The sequence below is a fragment of the Gambusia affinis genome, linkage group LG11 (assembly GCF_019740435.1).
Source record: "Gambusia affinis linkage group LG11, SWU_Gaff_1.0, whole genome shotgun sequence".
In the NCBI taxonomy this organism is placed as follows: Eukaryota; Metazoa; Chordata; class Actinopteri; order Cyprinodontiformes; family Poeciliidae; genus Gambusia; species Gambusia affinis.
In genome coordinates this window covers 24,949,621-24,970,431 of record NC_057878.1, presented here as the reverse complement: position 1 = coordinate 24,970,431, position 20,811 = coordinate 24,949,621, and the positions used below count along the sequence as shown (strand labels likewise).

Genomic DNA, 20,811 nt, shown 5'->3' with positions numbered 1-20,811 from the left:
TCCTATTTCTAGAGGACTTGAAGTATTTTGTTAAATCAACCCAGAGTGCAAATTACACACATCCAACTAATAGAACGCCATTACATCTTAGCTTAGAATCATTCTTACAAAAGTAAAAAAAAGTTGAATAAATCTGCCACATCTCCTACATAAACCACTGTCGACAAATAAAAAACGTCCATCAGAGCACGACATTCACATAATGACTGTTGGTTAGTTATCTGTGGTTCTTTCTGTCAATAAGAAGAAAGGGGTTTTGCTTTGGACTCCCCCGCCGCCCTTCTCCCCAAATAAGGCGGGGATCACCATGACAACCAGTGACTCGACAGTTTCTGAGGATATGGGTCGCACATTACTCAGCAGGTTGATTTTTTCTCTTATTAATCCGTCATGACTGCCACTATAATCCTTGTGTAATCTCAGCAATCGTGTCATCTCAGGGTAACGGCGACTTTTAGCAGAGAGCTACTTCCTGCTACTCATTGGTTGTTGACCAAACCCACAATCCTGCTCCAGCTCACTGGACCCGGATTTAGATCGTGCCCCCAAGTGTGGGGTGAGTCATCAGCAGTTATTTTCTGATGTTGCGGAGGAAGTTTGAACCATTGCAAAGTTATAAATATTAAATTAGGTGATAATGTTGGTTAAAGACTCTTTATAGTCATATGTAATGCGAGGGTGTGCAATGTTTCCGATGTGAGGTCAAATAAATTTGACGTTGTTCGGGTCTTTAAAAGTTTTTGAGTGACAATTGGTTCATTAACATCGGAGTGCCACAAACTTGTCCTTTAATCATTGTTGAATTGCAACATTCAGGTTCAAATCTGTTAGTATAATGGGTTTACTTCACAAATCTTCCTTTTTGTCTTTTTTTAAATCATCAGAGTTTTTTGCTCCCAGTTTCTGGATCAGAGGAACAAACTGTGACCGTCCTCCTCGTTAGTTTGTGTCGCCTCACTGAGTCTGAAGCCGTTGATCATCACCAAGGTCATAACCTCGGAGTTCAGGGCACTGTCAGGGTGAAAAAACACAAACTCTGTTGTGCAAACCACAGGCTCGACTCAATCTGAATCTCGTCCTCATCAGCACTGTCAGAAATTCAAACAGTTTGAGAGAGAGGAAAGCACTGCTTTTCTTCCAATCAGAGGATCAGTAACAGACTTCAATATATTCAAAGGTCTGAAAATAACAACGCTGTGTCAGAGAGAACCTTAGGGGGGGAACTTCCTAAAACCTGAACAAACTGAGTCTCAAAGTTTCACCAAAAAACAGCCAACTGCTGTGAAAGACGCTCGTCCAGCATCCGAGGAGGCGAGTGGGAAGTGAGAGCAGAAAAGGAAATAAAAAAGAGTGCGAGGGCACCGAATGAAGGTGTGTGTGTGTGTATGTGTGTTCTCAGAATCAAAGGAGAAGCAACAATGTGGTGACACGGTCAACACAACTCGTGAAACAAAGTGTCAGCAGATTACGGCAAAGGGAACTCAAGGACGACGCAAAAAGAGGAAACTGGTGCAAGGACGGTTTTCTGCTGCTTACCTGCTGGTGTAGACGTGCGCACACACAATGCGTCAAGAAAAAGACAGAGTGTTCCATGAAGCAGCAAATGTACTAACAGTTATTCAATAAATAGTTGTGTCTGCTTCGGTTGTATGGCGTCGAGGTGACAATGCACCACACAAAACCAGCAGCTTTACCAAGATTTCCCCAAATCTTTTATTGTCCTTTGATATTGTTTAAGCTCACCAACATAGTTCTGATTAGACTGAACCATCACTTTTTATGTCTGATTAACATTTCCTGTCCAGCTTTCTGAGGGACAAGGAAAAAATGTCTTGGCTTTAACTTTGGATAGACTCTAAAAGTGCCTGAGCAGTGTGACATATCAGCACTACCGGCACTCCTAAAACCACTATCTGCTGTCTTGCACTGTGTTCTGCGAGGTAACTTTTGGTTAAACTTCAGGTCTTCAGGGTCAAGAACGTTGCAAATAAAACTGTTAGTTTGAGATAAGAGATAAAAACATTTAAAACTGATACTGAAACCTCAGGAGCACCAGAGCAGGTCGGCTTTTCAGACCAGAGAAGAACTCGAGCAAACGAAGCTCCACCTGGGGAATGAGGTCTCTTAAAAGCTTAACCAATCAAAATAACATTAGTGTTGGAGATTGTTGACCAGATACTGACTATGTCAATGTACGTTTTGCTGGAAAAAGAATCAAATAAACCAACGGAAACCTCTATGAGCTGCTTTGCACTGTTGAATCTTTGGTTCTTCCTGTAAACATTCTGATTTTATCCAAATAAATGAAAAATTAAAAGAAAATATGACTGTCATAAACTGCTCTGTCTCTGTCCACAGGGACAATGTGAAGTTAAAACACCGGCAGTCCCTGTGGACGCCGTGTCCTTTGTTAATGACCCCGGTGGATTGACTTGGACGGGGGCTACAGTGCAGACACATCCAGGTCTTATTGAATTCTCTTCTGCTCTGCTGCACACACACATAAGTCGGACGGTAATTATTGTCTGGTATCGCTTGGATCAATTTGCATTTAACCCAGATTTTGGGAGCAAAGAGGATTGCGACGCGTCAAGAGAAACGGGGACAGGCAGCCGTCTTCTCCGCTGCAGTTTCTTGGGTTCAGTCATAAATCACCGTGCCTCACATTCAGCTTTCCAGACATCCGGACAAAGGAGGGACGACGTGAAGACGCCCCCTCCCCGACCCCCCAGGGCACACTGTGTCCACTGGGTCATCTAGTTCTGCCCCACGGGAGCAGGGGAACTTTTCCCAGGCTCATTAAGATGGGCACGAAACGGGGCCTGGTCTGGTGGGACCATTACTTTCAGGTGAACTGGTTTTCATGACAACTGGTCAGACTCCCAGTAACATGCAATATCTGCACCTTATGCTGAACACAATCAATTATGAGCAGAAAGATTATCGACGTAATGTTCAGGTGGTGTTACAAAAAGACTATAAACAAGGAAATGTCTTAGCATTTGCAGAAAGATCATAAAGTTGGAAAAACAGTTAGCATAGCTTAGCATCTTTCATTTGAACAATTTAAAACTGTTCGCACTGGTAAGCACAAATGTCAAAGAGAAACTCTAAATATGTTTATCTCTTAAATATTACTAAGAAGTAACGCTGTGAAAATTAGCAAGAAAACAGTGAAGACTGTCAGCATAGCTTTGCAATAACACTGTAAACAAGTAGAATTAGTGTAGTGTCCTCAAACATAATATGAAAAAAATAGCATAGCTTAGCAACAGAACTATAAACAGGAAAGACTTTGTATAAAGTTTCTAACAGAGGAAAGTCTGTTAATGTAGTGTACACAAGGAGAGCATTGAAAACTAACTGTGATTTAGCACAAAGGCTATAAATATAAAGATTGCCTAGGGAGCCGTTTTTTCTCAAAATACACTGAAGCAACATGCAAATCTTCCAAAGAAATTAAAGTCTTTTTTAGTGTGTTCTTAGACATTTATTAGACATCTAGATGTAGGCCTGTTTTTACAGAGATGAACAAGCATAAGAAAAAGAACAGAGTGAGCTGGCCTCAAACTTAGGAACTGTCAGCAATAAACACAGCAACTTCACTTGATGACCTTCATAATAAGAGAATGATATATCAGTGCAAGACATTTTTATTCCAGTCTTGGTTTTTGTTGCTGCTATATCAAATTTATAATAAGCTTCAAATACACAGAGGTGAGATTGTAGTAAATCCATCTAGAAATGATGATTCTTGCAAAACAATTTACTGATTTATTCTTATGTAAACGTCCGGGAAGTTGTCTTTGATGATAATAAGGAGGGGTCTTGTGTACAGCCTGTTCAACTAATTAATGACATTTCAGAATAAAGGAGTTTCTGTTTTCTCTCACCAGGACAGTACAAATATGCATTTCAAAATTGACCATGGTTCTTTCTCTATTTAGCAGTTTTGCTTTGTCTAAACATAGATTAAATATAGAAGTCTAAATAAGAACGACAGACTTAACATTGACTCATCTCAAACAAAGGCTACAAAGAAGCAGGGATGACGTAGTGAACCACTGTAAACAACATGGTATTCAGCCTTTATAGAAATATTCTAAACAGGAGCATTTGGTTTATGTCTGCAGCACTAAAGTAAGTTTTTGGTTATGTGTGATTTAATTTAATTGTCTAAATGGGACAAAAGGATTTTTTTAAAAGATATTGTGGCATTCAGCTGATATATGGATGCCATAGACCCACATAGACTCACACCCAACTCATGTGTGCAACATAATCCATGTGGGGAAAATAGAGCAAATATTTTGAACTGTGCAGAAGGATTTAAGGGATCCATGTTAACAAATTAAGATATTATTTAACCTGACAGACTGGATTTGGCCTTTAACACAGTGAGGTATTGATCGACCCGGTTACGCCTGTGTTCCTGTCGGATCATCATTGTCGTACCTCCATTCATGTGTGAACACATCCAGACTTTGGCATGTGTGTCACATTGATCGCTCCCACCGACCCAAAACTGATCACAACACAGACACACACTCATAAAATGCAGCATACAGTAAACACACACACCCAGTGGGCCGTGGGAGAAGAAAGAACACACACAGACACACACTCACATCAATGAGGCCTATTGACTCTGTTCCCTCTGAGCACGCACAAAGCTGGCCTTTCAAGTTCATCTGGACTGATGTAATAAAATTGACACATGCAGTCGGCTGAATTCTGGGGCGCCTGTTACCTAAACTCTCATTTCCAAAGCACTGTCACCTCCCCTCACTGCAAATGAATCAATTACAGAGCAGCATAATCCTGTTAGGGGCCAGATGAATGCATACCTCCCCGCTGGCAGGTGCTGGCAGGCTGAAGGGGCTTATTGGAGCAGGCGATATCAAAGCTGGGGTTTTATGTGCCACATTAGAACCACTGCAGAACAGCGAGAGGAAGCCGCTGCGCCTGCGCTCGCCACCTCAGCCTACACAGCCAAACGCTCTGCCAAGCAAACAAACCAAATAACATCGGGCTGCAGATCTGGAGACGACTGACATGATTTATCTCGTATCAGCAGCTTCACTGGAAACATTCTGCAGCGTTTTAAGACACGGGTCAACCCGGGGGACATCAGACTTCTGGAAACAAAATGTTCCAGCTAGGCTTTTACCACAATATAAAACCACACTGCAAAAACACAACAACCTTACCAAGTATTTTTGATTCAGCTTATAGTGCAAATTTCTTAGTGCACCTTAAATTAATTGCAAGTAACTTTTTTTGCGAGATACAGGAGCCTTTTTAAATACCTTCCTAATATTGATGAACAAGTACTAGACTTATAACAAGACATTTTTCCTATAAGTATGAATAAGTACTTTTTCATCAATAGCCTACTAAAAAATTATTGACTTAAAACAAGCTATTTTTCAGAAAAATTAGTTTTGTCTAATGTCAAGTGTTCTGAGATTTTTGCAGTAGAAACTGGACTAAAAATACATGGTAAGGTTTTGTATTGCAGAACTCCTTGTTCTCTTACAGAGAAGTTTAATTCAAAATGAAAATACTGAAAGCATAGTTTCATCAACAAAAAGATTAACACCAATAAAAGCACCATTTGTTTCCCCTCCAATTGTTTCTATGACTAATATAAGAGAAGTCAGTAAGAGTTTTATTAAACTAGTAGAGTAGACACTCTTCAGTCCCTGGTGAAACAACAATAATGGACAACAACTGTGCATGGAAATATGTGTTGCACAGATGATGGTGTGAAAACAGGCTTCTGTCAGCTGTTGCTCTCGCCACATGAAGGATTAGAAGGAAGGGCCGTCTGGAATATTATCCAGAGTAAAAGACATTCAAACAAATCTGGGCTCAATGTGGCACTTTTCATCTGAACTCACAACTTTAAGAGTTTCTATCACATGAACTGAACTGAACACGTGCTTTATTTGTTTTTTTCCTTTTGCTTTGGTTCAGGTTTTAATAGGAACAGCGGGTCAAAGTGGTGGCCTGGTTGGAGCATGCTCACTCCAACATATTTGTGGCATGTCAGAAAGTGGATTCTGAGGCACTTCGTCTTAGAACAACCACGAGCGTCGGCACGAAGAGGGACCAGAGGGGCGACTGAAGCCCCCTCCCTTTCCACCCTCCTCCCACTGCCGTCGGGCCAGCCCATTGTTCACCAGGGGAGGGGGTCTTCAGCAGATAAATGGCTGCATGTTAACCATGTTTGACAGGGCGCACAAAAGAGGACACCTCGGGTCCCATGACGAAACAGGCAGCCCCACATCACCGTCCCAGAGAAGTTTGACCCCCGGCCTCCAAACCTAGGAGCTACAGGAAGTTTCTACTGCTTCACTTTATGACTGAAACATCTGACATTAGAGAACGTTTGAGTTCCTATGGATGATAGCTTTATGATAAACCAATCAGGATGGTAAAGAAGCACTTCTACTATGACCGCCAAGTAGAGGGAATCATTTGGACAGAAATAAAGCATATCAAGACCTGTTTTGTTTTAGACTGACCACAAGTTGGTTAGTTTTTTAATTTTAGAACTCATAGAGTTTGAGGTAAATTTTTTTGAGATGTTATTGTACCCAAAAAATATACCTGGCTGATGGTCCGGTAAACTCAGTTCGACTGGGCACCAAACTTGAAACATTTGTTACATTTTCATCCGCCGCCCTTCTTTTTCACACTGTGCTGTCAAATGAACCAAACCCTTTGAAAAACTTGGTTACGCACTGAGAAATTTAGAAAATATTCTGAGTTGTGCACAACTTCCTTGTTTACAAAATGTAAATAAAGATGCAGTAGCATCAGATTTTAGTGGTTGTAGGTTTGCAATCTTTGGCAAAAGACAGCAAAGCATTTTTCAAGCTAACACTAGACTTGCACTTTTGTTTTGTTATATTTACCCAGAAGGCCCTGCATGTTAGTCCGCTAACTGCTTTTGGGTTATTCTCCTGTCTATTCGGTGTTCACATATGCATTAAAATCGCACCAGAGCTCACTACAAACAAACTGAAACTAGGTTTTTAGATGGACCAGAATTTGTTTTTTTATTTCTATAGAAAGTTCACCGAACTTTCTATAGAAATAAACATGAGTTTGGTTAAAGCATACCAAACAAGGCTGGTGTGAATGCACACTAAGTCTCAAACGGGTCAGTTTTCCATCATGAATGTCCAGGTAGTTTTGCTTTTGATGCTGTTTGTTTGCCAACCTGTGGTGGAGAGTTGGTGTTATTTTTGTCATTTCTGATGGGTCACTGGGCCAGTTTTCCTGCCTCTGAAGAGGGTTTAGTTAGTTATTCTCTCTGTGACCGAGTAATCAGTCAGTTTTTCAGCTTTTGATGGAAGACTTTGTGATTTTTCTCATCTCTGATGGGAGTTTGGTCAGATCTGCAATATCTGATGAAACAGTTGAGCTGTTTTGCAGTTTGGAGAACTGAGTCTGTTTTCACTAGGCAGCAGGTTTTTCAGTCTTTGTTACAGATGGAGTAGCTGACCAAATGCTTCAACAGGCAATTAAAAAAATCCCCAGTACCTTGTTAGGGATAGGGTTAGAGTAATCCTAACCCTATCCCTCTCTCTGATGGAGAAACAGAGAAATTCTCCATCAGAGTTTCTCTGTCTCTGATGGAGCACTGGGTGAGTTTTTCACCGTGTGATGAATCATTTGCCCAGACTCTCAGTTTACGACAGAGGATGGAAACAGACTCTCGGTCTTTGACGAGTGTTCGGTCAGTTTTCCATCAGTTGGTCAGTTTTTAGTCTGTGACAGAGTGACACATGAGTGTGTTCAGCTGAAATGAAGCAGTGGGACAAAAGCAGAAAGCGTCTGTCAGGCTGCAGGCCGAAGGAGGGGGGGTATTTTTTAGCCAGGGAGGGGGATTATTGTCCTTTGCTAACCTTTTCAGCTCTGCTGCCTCTTTGAAGGTTGACGGGACTTACAAAGCACCTGCCCCGTCTCCGAGTGTCCCCCGCCTCCCCCGGCTGCCCCCCCTGACCTGACCGGCATTCCTGGCCAACAGGGGGCCCTTCCCATGACTACCTTTACACCCCCGCCCAAAACAATCTCACAAAGTCTGGTAATCCCACAGCAAACATGGCTGTGAGGCTCAGAGGCGATGCACGAGACTTCTCACAGCTGAAAGGTGCTCATCACCGTGGGAACCAAGAGTGAAGGAAACACTGCTGAGGTGTACAGGCTTCAAAATTTGATATATTTTCAACAATTATCATTTTTAAAATCAACTGTTCAATATAACTCAACAAAGTGTGTGTGATATATTTCTTTGAAATCATTTGAACTAGTTTTAGCAAAACTTCACCTAATGGCTCATCTGCAGTTCTTCCTACCAGTAAATTCCTCCTAAACTTGAGTTGATCAGGAACCTGTGAGCTTACTCACATTAAGCTTCCCTGCTCTCATCGTCTCTGGACTCTCGTTTGTTCGTGGTCATCATAGCGGAGATGTTTCCTTCAGACCGGACAGTGCGAGCAGCTCTGACAGGAGTGTCAGCTCTGATACCTTCATACTGTGAGGTCAGTCCAGCAGGACTCTCCCTGAGGCGACCGGGTCGCACCGAGAGGCGCTCCTCTGCCTCATTACTTTAATTGGCAGATCTGTGACCAGCAAGTGATGAGAGAAACTGATCTGATCTGGCCTGAGGAGGTTACACTGGGAGTCCAAGTGGACAGAGGTAACGTGAACAAAGTCCTCCATGAGATGCAAACTCACTGAGAAACAAAAGAAAAGTTTTTAATTGTCAAAGCAAATGTTCGAGAGCATAAACACACTTGTGCAGACAAAATCTCAAATGAAAACATTCAAACATCAACTGCCCAACAGTGCGACATGTCTTCAACACTCAGATGTCTTTAATTTCACTGGTTATCAGAGTTAAAGAGCTCAGAAAAAGAACATTCCTGAACTTAATCAGCCCAATAAAACCCACAACTTTCAATATTCAGATCTTGACCAGTACCAGATCAAACACAACCAGCACCAGAATGAGCCAGATGTCACCAGTTCAGCTACATCTCAGTACCAAACTCAATTATAACACAGAACTACAACTGTGCCAGCTCAGTAGCAGTTGCACCAAACACCAGATCAATATCCGACCAATTAGCAAGACTACACTAGAAGTAGACCTGAAAAAGACCTGAAACGAGACCAATATTAGAGCAATTAAAAACCTTGACCAACCACAACAAAACAAGAAAATGAAAAATCCAAACCCAGACAAGAGTCCAGCCAATATCACATCCCACAACCAGGCCAGAACCAGGCCAATAAGAACCTATAGCCAGGCCAGTGCCAGTCCAAATACAGCCTATAGCAAGCACATTATCAGACCAGTAAGAGGAACCCATAACCCCAGTCCAAGTTTCATATCAGCCCAATAGTATCCCTGTACCAGCCCAATAATAACCCATTCAGCTCATTATCTGCCTAATATCCGGTCAATCAGCCCAGTTATTGTTGCTTTCCACCAATCATCCTGACGATAACCTGCGAAAGACTCGGAGGTGGACCCAAGCAGGACAATCCCAGCAGAGGTGGGCGGAGCCTGGGGGTGTCGGTGTGGGGAGCAGGGAGGTTATTCAGGCGTACAGTGTTGGTCTGGACACACAGATGTCATGACACCTTAATCCAGCCATCCGTTATTGATTGTTCCATGTGTGTGACCTTGCCGCAGGAGCTCAGTCAATCAAATGCACCTCTCCTGTTAGGGCGGGGCCTACGGACCGAACAGGTTGCTTTCTCTGGAGACTGGTCCCAAATAAGTTAGAACACACTCAGGTGATGTGAACTGGAAGTCCAAATTGAATCAGAATCCAGAAGAAAGTGAAGACACTAATGAGCTGATGGAAATTAAAGAGCTCAGTTTAATTTGACAAACAATTTCTCTTCAAGTTCGTCTATGTAACTTTCTGTTTTGATCTGACCTCACCGCCTGCTCCTAAATGTGTGGGTGTGTGATGTGTGTTGTTCTCTGACGGTTTCTGACTGTTTAAGTGTGTCTTATCTCTCCATGCTGATGTGCCTCTGCTGTGACCTGAGAGTGTGTGATGGTGTGCTTTATTGTCTGGTACAGTATGCGTGTGTCACAGTGTGTGTGTGTGTGTGTGTGTGTGTGTGTTATCTTTCTGCCCTGATGCACCTCCGCTCTGACCTTGATGAAGCCTGTTTAGGCTAACGGCAACAAAATGTCACCAGTCGGCTCCAGGCGCGCTGATGAACAAAATATGCATGGTTCAGTGAAAGTGAGCGCATGTCAGTCACCTTGAAAATATGACAAACAACAGAGTTTTATTGCAACAACATCAAATACCGAGGTACGATGGGAGGTGGAGGAACATTGGTGACTCAGAGACGAGCTGCTTTCACAAGAAAAGAAAAGGAGACATGTTTTCCGAGGAATAAAGGTGGCGGCAGTGGGTGAGGGGGTCCTGATATGGTTCAATGCACAGAAGTATAAAGAGGCAGGACAGATGTGAAAGTCAGTGAGCGACGGAGGAGCTGGTGTGGGTGTTGAACAAGTCAATAACTCTCTGACAAATTAGTTTTTGTTGGGTCAAGTCCAAACTGCTCCGTCAAAATAAAAACAAAATCAGAACAGGATTCCTACTTAGAGAAAGAAAAAGTTTGCTGTATTTTTTCTAATTTCTGTCCAATTCACACACTAGAACTGGAAACAAAACTAAAACCTCTCTGCTCAGAGATGGCTTCGTTCACATTGCAGAATTTGATCTAATTTATTCTGAAATTTTTTATTTTTTTTTGCATGGCCATTATTATTATTAGTAATATTATTAAAGCTTATTCCACTAGAAAATCCCACTGAAATTACAGTGTCTTTTGTAAAAGAATTCTGTCCAAGACTGGCAACAGAATGCAGAGATTACAGAATATTCACAGCAAAGCAGAAAAAGTTAACACCGTAATTAGTTAAAGATTCCTCAGTTAAAACAAAACTGAAAAGATTCATTTCCAAATTCAATTCAGACTTTAGGCACCAAAAGTAAAACTAAGTTCTCACAACAAAGACAATATCATCCACTGAATTTTCAGTTTTGCAAGCCAACAAATATGAAAGAAGTCTTATAAAATATAGGTAAAAATACTGGTTATAAGTGAAAGAATCTGTCAGGAGAGCTGGACTTTTCATCAATATTGAGGAATTACTGAGTTAAATCGAGGGCTGGTAGATTCCTAAAACATTAATCATAAGTTATTTTTCTCTTACATTTAGTGTACTAAGATATTTGAACTAGAAATGAGTCCAGAATATTGGTAGGATTTTATGTTTTTGTATTGTATTATGACCTCTCACCGGTCCACAACTATGACAAATGTCAATGGAAAGTGATGTCAAAGTCGCATCAAAACCACTTTGGTTGTTCCCACTGGAATTACATTCAAAAGATCGAATGCTAGTCAGATTCAGGATCACATATGGAAGTGGCTCAAGTCTGACTTAAAAATCCAATGTGTGGCACATCTGAGTGTTCACACTTATTCTAAAAAGTCTGACCTGGATCGTAAAAAAATCTGATTTATGCCACACAACCCAACTCTGTTTATCAGGATAAATCTGAACCTGGTTCAACCTCTTCTGCTTGTTTCTGCTGCTGATCAACAGGAAACAAACCGTTTCATCACATCTAACTGGTGTCCACAGCTAGAGGTCAGAGGTCAGGGACTGGCAAGATGCTGATTCTCAGCCAGGATCACCTGACACACGATGATGCCACAGCCATCCTGACCTCTAACCGGCACAAACATCATCATCCCACTATATCACACTTTCATTAAGATCAGGAGATAAAGGTTCATCATGTGAGTGACCCTCTGTCATGTGACTGTGATGTCACCATGCCTTTATTTTGGCGGTGGGTGTGGGGGGGGGGCTGCATTAAGCAGGCTTCCTGTTGTTAACAAAGGGCCCTTCTTCTGAAAGCGGGGCCCCGGTTCCTCCTCTGCTGTCCAACCAGAGGTGTTTGCTGAAGTAAATCTGCCTAAGTCGTGCAGGAGGGGGCCGAGGGGAGTCTGACAGGAGGTACTGGGGGATGAAGGTGAATAAAGATAATCTGCTTTTCTTCACAATAAAAGCTTTCATGGGGGGCGGGGATGAAAAATTAAGAATTCATATCACATGCTGCATTTTAGACTTGATTCCTGACCTGTAAAGAAACAGAACAGCCAGGGGCCCCCAGGAGCCTCCTACACAGCGAAGCTCCGGATTTAAAAACATTACATATTAAAAAGTACTAAAAACAAGCAGCAGCAAATGAACTGGAATCTAGATGAAAGTGAGGAGTCAGGAGAAGTAGCGGAGCTGCAGACGGAAAGATGGTTTATAGGAAATTTTCTCATTTAAAAACAAACTTTCAGGAAGTTTTTAGTTTCTGATCGAAGCGCCTGCCGCTTGGGAGGAGGAGCTCCGCAAAGGCCACAGCCGCGCCTCCTCCTGCCTCGCTTCTTCACCTCCTCCTCTCTGCGCTCAGTTCCTTTTCTGCAGCTCCTTTCATCTGGGATGGCGGCGAGCTGAGCGTCCCCGGCGGCGCTCGCAGCCTCTGAATGGTGATTAAGGAGGAGTGGAGGAGCTGCTTTCTTTGTTCTGCCCTCAGGGAGGGGGTATTTACCGAGGGAGGGGGGCAGATATGAAAGACATTCAGGTCAGAGAGCAGCAGCTCCGACCTGCTTTTAAACCGCTTCATCAGAAAACCATAAAAAGGCCCCCGTCATGTTACTTTAACATGGTTCTGCTCACCAGAACCCGAAATTCAGACAGTTATAGATCCGAATGAAACGAGGAAGATCCTGGAGTGAAATTAACCAAGTTCAAAGTTAAGTGACAGAACCAATTTGGACCAAACATCAAGCTGAAAATCCCATACTGACACGACACAGCTTCTTCTGCCAATCACAGGCTTCATGCAGGTTTCACCAACTCAAATTTAAGACTTTTTAAGACCTATTGAAGATGAGTAGGATTTAAGACCTATATCACAACAGAGATGAACAAACGAAATGCAAGGGAACAAAACGGAAATTTCTGAGGTCTTTTTGTGGCTTTTGGAAGCAGCTACGTGCTTCTCACATGGCATTCAGCTCTCAAACTAGCTAGCAAGTATTAGCAACTAGTTACTGGTGGCCTTAACCACCTTGAGTCACAAAACATAGTGAGTGAAGATATCTGCACCCAACACAAGCTTTTGTCTGAGTTCATCAAGTTCATCAAGAAAAAAAAAACCTTCATAGGATTAAATAGTCTTGCCACAAAATTTGAGAAATTTAAATAACATATTTAAGGCCACCTTGTATTTTCTTTAAGGAATTTAAGACATTTTATGGCCTTACTTTAGATAAATTAGTTAAAAACATTTTAAAGATGCATAGACACCCAGAATCAGATTAAAGGGGTAAGACAGAAACACAGCTGAGAAGTGGGAACAATACCAAACTTAGGTCAACACACACAAGCGTTTCTACCAGCATGGAGCTCCTGAGAGTGTGAGGCAGTTAGTGTGTCAACATGAACAGGCCTTCTGTCAGCGAGAGTCAGCTTCCATGAAACTCCTGTCAATGTGCACAGAGCTGCTGTCAGCTTGAAAAGAGCTCCTAGTAGCTCCTGTCACATGATAATCAGTTTCCTTCCATCATCAGATTTAATGAAGTGAAATTAGAGGGAAGTTGGGGTCAACTGACACATACACACAAACAGACCGCTGTCACTCAGAGGTACCTCCATCTCCCTCTTAATTGTTGGGAAACAAAATAAGACACAAGCAATTACATGAACAAATGTGACCATGGCATGGTCTGTAAGTATATTTGGTCTAGTTTCTCATGCAAATATCTTGAAATATGGCAAAACTAACTTATAGAACCTTCTCTGCAAGATATAGGAACTTGTTTTAAGTAAATAATTCTTTAATATTGATGAAAAGTACTACAGTAGTTCTATTGGTAGATTATTTCACTTATATCATGGAAAAATGGTTTGTCAGAAGTAAAATAATCTGCCAGTGGAACTAGTATATTTTGCTATCAAAAATGAATTATTGGCTTAAAACAAGCTCCTATATCTTTCTAAAAAGTTACTGTAAGATAGTTTTGTCTTATTTCAAGTATGCTAATGTATTTGCACCAGAAACTAGACTAAACATACTTGGTAAGATTTTGTGTTGGTTCAGTATAGAATCCAAAGTGAGGGTCCTGGGGCCATATGTGGCCATCAGAACAACTTTGAGCGGTCTTTGATCACAAGTCAAGAATAACCTAAGTTTTAATATTTTACGGATGCCAGGCCGTTCAAAACATAATCATCTTAAAATAAAAAATTTAGGGTGCAATATGAACTATTCAAGCAGGTTTTTTGCTTTCAGTTTAATTTAATTTATATGGAACAATATACAAAAATGCAGACGTGGACACAGCAAATGAATAAACTTAGCAATAGAAAGTAAAAGTGAGGCATATTCTGTTGTTATTACTGATAAAACTAAAACAAAGTTAGAAATAGATGATCAACCTGAAAAATGGAGAATGTGGTTTGCTGTTATTTTTTTATATTCTATAATAATCATGCATCACTTGTCAACCGCAATTCAAGTGCTTTGCTAAATTTTATTAAGATTTTGTGCTGTGTTTATTATTTTTTTAGCAGATAAAAATTTAAATAATAAATCTGCTTTTGTTGTTATTAAAAAGAAGGAGACAAAATATTTCAACTTGACGTTTTTGGCCCCCATGCTAAAGAGTTTGGACACCACTAGTGTAGAACGTCGGAAGAACAGAACCGTTGGGATGAAAATGAAGACAAAAACCCAACAGGCTGGACCGGAGCTGATAGCTGACAGAGAGACACTGAGCTGTGGCAGAGACAGAATCCTGGTTTCATCCTGAATGATTCAGTTCACTCACTGCAGCTTCACTGACAGCTGTGGTTCTGGTTCTGATGGAAAGCCTCCAGTCAACTCTGAGGGAACCATGAAACTGCATCGCACACAGACACTGAGAACACACACACAGAACCATCCGGATTGAAAGCAGTTCCACTAATGGTTCCACCCATGACGGCCTCCAGAGAGAAGAACCCGATCAACCTGAGCAAAACGGTCCGCTTCTTAAAAATCTTCAATCCAAACTGAGTCAACGAGTTAAAGTTTGTTTCATTCTGATCAAAGAAATCAAATCAAAATGAAAAAAATGTTTTTCTATTTGCATTTCAGATTTTAAATCTATGATTTTTGTTTTTCCTGTCCTGCTCCATACAAACAAATTAAATATACACAGAAATATATATTCTAATAAAAATCTATATTTGAACTGTAGTAATCTATTTTACTATACTATAAAAAAGAAAATTAGATTTAAGACTACATCTATTCAAGACATGACAGTTATGGATAACAAGCACAAAATTATTTTGCAGCTTGAACAACATGTGACACACACACACACACACACGCCCACGCACACACACACACATTCAGACAGCCGGCATCGAGCTCCATCAGAAAACAACAGACTTTAACAAACAGCTGGAGCCACACAGCTGGATCAGACTTCCAGAGGTGGAGGAGGCCACAGATCTTCTGACCCCTTCAATTTCCAAAAGTTAGATCTGCAGCTGACTGAGACGCCATGAGACACCCAAAGACACCCAGAGGGAGGGGGACGCGCAGGAACCCTAACGCACAAAGTCGCATAAAAATAAGAACCAAAAACTATTTTAAAAAAACAGTGAAAATATTAAAAATTTAAATTCTGACATTGATTTAATTGGGTACATTTGAATAAATCAAATGAGAAGAAGTCAGAAGCAACAGAGTATAGGTTTTCCTTTAACCAAACGGATTACCCCTTGAATATGTCTGACTACAAAAATAAAGACTAAAAATAAAAATCCAAACCTCTGATGATGTGCAGTTTTTGTGTTTTTCTTTCATAAGGGCTGATCTACACTTCACGCCTAGACTGATATAACTATGAGTTTAATTTTATATTTTCATTTCTAACCATTTTTTACATAAAAAAACAAAACATTTTTATCTGCACCTGTCCAGATTGTTCAGCGTCATTTCCAATTCATTCTGTTAAACAGAACAGCTTTCGTATCTAGTTTCATTCACCATTAGTAACTATATATGTATATATATATATATATATATATAAACCTTTTTTTAACTCTAAAGAAAAACGGGAACTCCCTCTAAGAAACAAACAAACTCTGAGTCAGAGAGTGACGAGCGCTTCCCCGGACACGCGGTGACCCGCATGCGGAGCTCCGGGTAACGGTCCCCTCCCCGCAGCGTCCCGCTCCAAACTTTCTGCAGTCTGTAACACTTATAGCGGAGTAGCAATGTATGTGTGTGTGCGGTCTTACCGCTCTTTCTGCGGGGGTTGAGCTGCTTGCGCCTCTTCCATCGGGGACTCTGGGCCATCATCTCCGGCTGTCCCGGTCCTCCTGCTGCCTGAACAACGGCACACACACACACACAGTCAGTCCCAGACCGGGTCCGAGTCCCAGAATTCCTGATCCACTCCCAGATCTCCCGATCCACTCCCGACCCGCACTCTCTGCGGACTTTGTCAGCACTTTGTTGGCTGGAGCGCGCGCACCGAGCCGCGTCCCCGTCAGCCTGATCTCTGATGAGGAGCGTCTCTGCTGGTCTGACAGGAGGAGGGGACACACACACACGCAGACACCAATACACACACAGAGACACTCACACACTCCCTGCTCCACCTCCTCACCGAACTACACCCAACAACTAACTTGTTGATCTGTGAGGCCTCTCCAATCACTCATCAATGAAAGTATCGATGTCATCTCTGAATATTTCCTGCTTATATAACAGCAACATTCAGGCCTGCTGAGCTGGAATCAGCTGCCGTTTTAATATGAATATTTCTGCTGCTTCACTTTCATCCATCCATTTTTCATTTCATTCCATCCATCCATTAATCTATCCATCTATTCATCCATCCATCCACTCATCTATTCATACATCCGCTGCGGGAATTAAAGCAGAACCAGCAAACAGAGCGGCAGCTCGGTCACACAGTCTGTCACATACCGGTCCACTCATCCATTCATTCATCCTTTAATCCATCCCTTCTTCCATTCATCCCTCCGTCCCACCTGGAGGCTTTTCTCTCACCTGTCCGCAGGTAGAGCCGTGCAGGTAAGTGCTGCGCTCTGATTGGCTCCGCGGAGTAAACTGTGAGCAGCGGAGCAGAGAAGACGAAGAGCAGCGCAGGGTTCTTCTTGTTTCCTGCTGCGGAATCAAAAAGTCCTGCCCGGTCTCGGTGAGTCCGGACGTGTCCAGGCAGGTCTGTCAGTCCGGGTCTGGACCGCGAGTCCGGACTGCAGGTTGGTCCGCTCCGTGTGCCGCCTCCCGCCGCCTGTCACCGCGTCTTTCTGCCTCATAAACAGCCGCGAGAACTCGTGGCCGCACGCGCCATCTATCTTCACGCGGAGGGATAATTGATCAGCTTGTCTGTTCACGCGCTCCGGTCTCTGCTCCATACCTGAAGGCTGCGGCTGATTGGCTCACAGGATGTTACCTGAACAGGTGATGCGTCTCACCTGGTCAGGGGGAGCATGCGCAGAGGCCTCTGAAATACTGAGTCACATGTAAACAGCATGAGTGGATATGTCAGAAAACATCAAAGAAAAATATTTTTCATCCATAAAAAGAGAATTGATCATTTCTAAAATTATTAAATAACATTACATACTTATTCATAACATCACAGAACAATTTATTTTATTTAAAGAATCTATTATTATTATTATTATTATTATTATTATTATTATTATTATTATTATTATTATTATTATTATTATTATTATTATTTTTATTAAATAAAATGACACGTACATATTTTAATCACATACAAAATGCATAACATCGAAGAAAACTCCATTTTATTTAAATTTCTCATTATTATTATTATTATTATTATTATTATTATTATTATTATTATTATTATTATTATTATTATTATTATTATTATTATTATTATTATTCCAACAACAGAATATTAAACAGCATTACAAATTTTCTACTTTTATAGAATATGTGTTGTGGATATTAATGTGAAAATACGAGGTACTAAATTTGTATTAAAAATATTTTTTTTTCCCTTTTTTCTAATTTATTCTTTTATTTATGTATTCAACTTTTTGCTAAAAAAGAAAAAAAATTCCTCCTGTGGTGATCGATATAATTTGATCACTGTAACATATTGAGGCCTCAAGGCCTCAGGTTGCAGTCAGGTGGATTCAGCCTTGGTGACTCTCCTGACTCACAGCCACAGCTGAACACCTGAAGGAGGTCATGTGACATTTCTCAAGTCATGTGACTGTCTGGTTTTACCTTAATCTGAGCTGTGGGGGTTGGTGGTGGTATTAGGGGTGTTTATGGGTCAGAGTGGGGGTTTAAAGGAGTATTACACTAATCACAGTGTAAGTGCTCCCATCACACTGACAGAGAGGCAGAACATCTGTCCTCAGCTGTGTGCAGCTGCAGGGAGTTCAGTCAGAAACAGGTGAACAGGTCGCTGAAAGCAGGTGTTGAACAGGTAACTGATGGTAATAGAGTATAAATATTAATTTCCCCAGACCGGACTGGATTTCTGCTTGTTGGTGTTTGACAGCAGAAAGTTCTGTCCGTTTCAGAGTATATGGACTGATGTGCTGTCAGAGTTAGAGAATAAATTTAGCCCTGTGGTGACGCATGCAGGTTGATAAAGACCCTCCGCTTCCTGTGCAGTTCCGATGAGTGACAGCGACTCCCAAACGGGATCTGATGGGTGGATACCTGCGAGTTTCCGCCTGTCCTTCCTGGCCAGAGCTTCAACGATTTTCTGCATCCCACAGATAAAGCTTCTACATTACAATAAATATTCATTAGAGCTTTTCATACAACAGCGCTTCTGTCAAGACCTCAACATGCTCCAAAATCCTTTTTATTTTACAACGGCGCTTCCATCAGGAGGTTAAAAAGAATAAGATTCACTACATTTTTCCAGATCAGCAGCATTTGAATTTTCCTGGACAGAGTTGGGAGAAACTGAACTCAAATAGATTCAAATTAACAGAACAGAAATTAACCAAAACAACCTGAGTTAAATTTGGCAGGACTGGACTGAGCTTTACTGGGCTGAACTGGGTGAACTAAATCAACTGATCTTGACAGGACCAGCTTTAGCAGAACTTCATTAAACTGAATTAAATTAAATTTGTCTAAACTGGATGAAATGAAGTTATGTAAACATGAATGAAATGGACTGAACCAGGAAGAACTAAAATCACTGGTACTAAGCTTGATGAACTTTACTGGACAAATCTGAACTGGAGACAGAACGGGAATGAACAAAATTAACTGGATTGAACTGGTCTGAAATAGACCAGTTCAGACCAGAAGAGAAGTGACCTGGACGGAAGAGAACTGACCTGGACTAACCTGGAAATGTCTGGCTTAAAATGAACTTAAATGAAAGGGATTAAGCTGAACTGACTTGGACTTATGCAGATTTAGCTGAATGGACTAAAATAAATTAAACTCAACTTAACTAAAATTACCCACATTAAAATTTCTGTAATGGAGTGAAATAAAATGCACTGGACTGGACAAGACTTATTTAAACTTTACTTAATTTAACTAATCAGAAAATATTTGAACTGCATCAAATTGAAGGGAACTGACAAAATCTGGAGAAACCTGGACTAAGCTAAAATAAACTGAAATGACCATAATTAGAATAACTCTGGACAGAATTAAAATGCATGATAGTGGAGAAACTGAACTGTAGTGAAGTGAACTGAGTTTAGTTTAACAAGTTTGAAATTATTTGAACTGAACTCAATTAAGCTGAAATGAACTGAACTAAATGAACTTTACTTGACTGAACCGATTTGGATTCAGTTGTACTGGGTGACACTGAACTGAACAAAACTGAACAGTGCAAACCTTCAGTTTACACTGAATTGGAACAAACATTAAAAAATGTGTATTGGAAACTCAGAACAGGAAGAAGGAATGAGCTGTGGAGGAGTTTCCTGTGCTGTCTGACACAAAAATTGCTGGTTTCATCCCAACGCATCTTCACTCTCACAGCAGCGATTCAATTCAGTTTAAAACTCAATGATGGAACTGAAGAATGCTCTGACAGGAAATGTTATCCTACCACCACCACTGACCTCTGAAGGTCAAAGGGTAAGACAGGAGAACTCAGCCTGACTCATGTGACTTGTTGCGACCAAACAGCTGTCTGCTGATGTTTTCACACTTTCCATCTGATCCAACATGTTTCAGATGCATCCTCCTCCACGCTGATCCACCTGACTCCTTCTGACCCTAACAGTGAACTTGAAATTCTGCAGCATGTTTGCTCTATATGTTGGAGTTTCATCAGCTCTCTGATGCTCCTGCTCCACACTGTGGAGGTGCTCCTGCAGACGGCTGATAACCGCCTCTGATCAGGTGACTCCAGGTGATAATCAGAGTCTGTGGGAGTCAGACGGCAGATTATGGTCCAGGTGCTGATCTGAGAACAGTCTGAGTGGGCGGTTCAATCCTTCATGGCTGTTAAATGATGCCTGGGAGGAATTTTACGCTTCATACAGGTTGTTCTGGTGACATGTTGTGGCTCCTGCAGAGCATCAGAACCTTCATACAAACATCAGCTGACAGAAAGTTTTACTGATGGAACCATAACTCCAAAAGGATCAAGATGGAAACAAATTCAATCTTTTTGACTAAGATTCTTATC

General features: G+C 41.3%; 1 protein-coding gene across 4 annotated transcripts in view; it reads right to left on the bottom strand.

The window, feature by feature from the left end:
- zeb2a (zinc finger E-box binding homeobox 2a) overlaps positions 1–17,461 on the bottom strand; it is a 44,093-nt gene extending 26,632 nt beyond the window's left edge. For 2 of the 4 annotated variants that reach the window (XM_044132364.1, XM_044132365.1), the window contains exon 1: positions 16,415–16,679. In XM_044132364.1, coding sequence (XP_043988299.1) covers positions 16,415–16,475 — 61 coding nt within the window. In that variant the 5' untranslated portion in view covers positions 16,476–16,679. Of the gene's footprint in view, positions 1–16,414; positions 16,698–17,192 lie in introns of those variants that run through there. The other 2 variants (XM_044132363.1, XM_044132362.1) reach the window with 2 other exon arrangements.
- Positions 17,462–20,811: the final 3,350 nt, after the last annotated feature.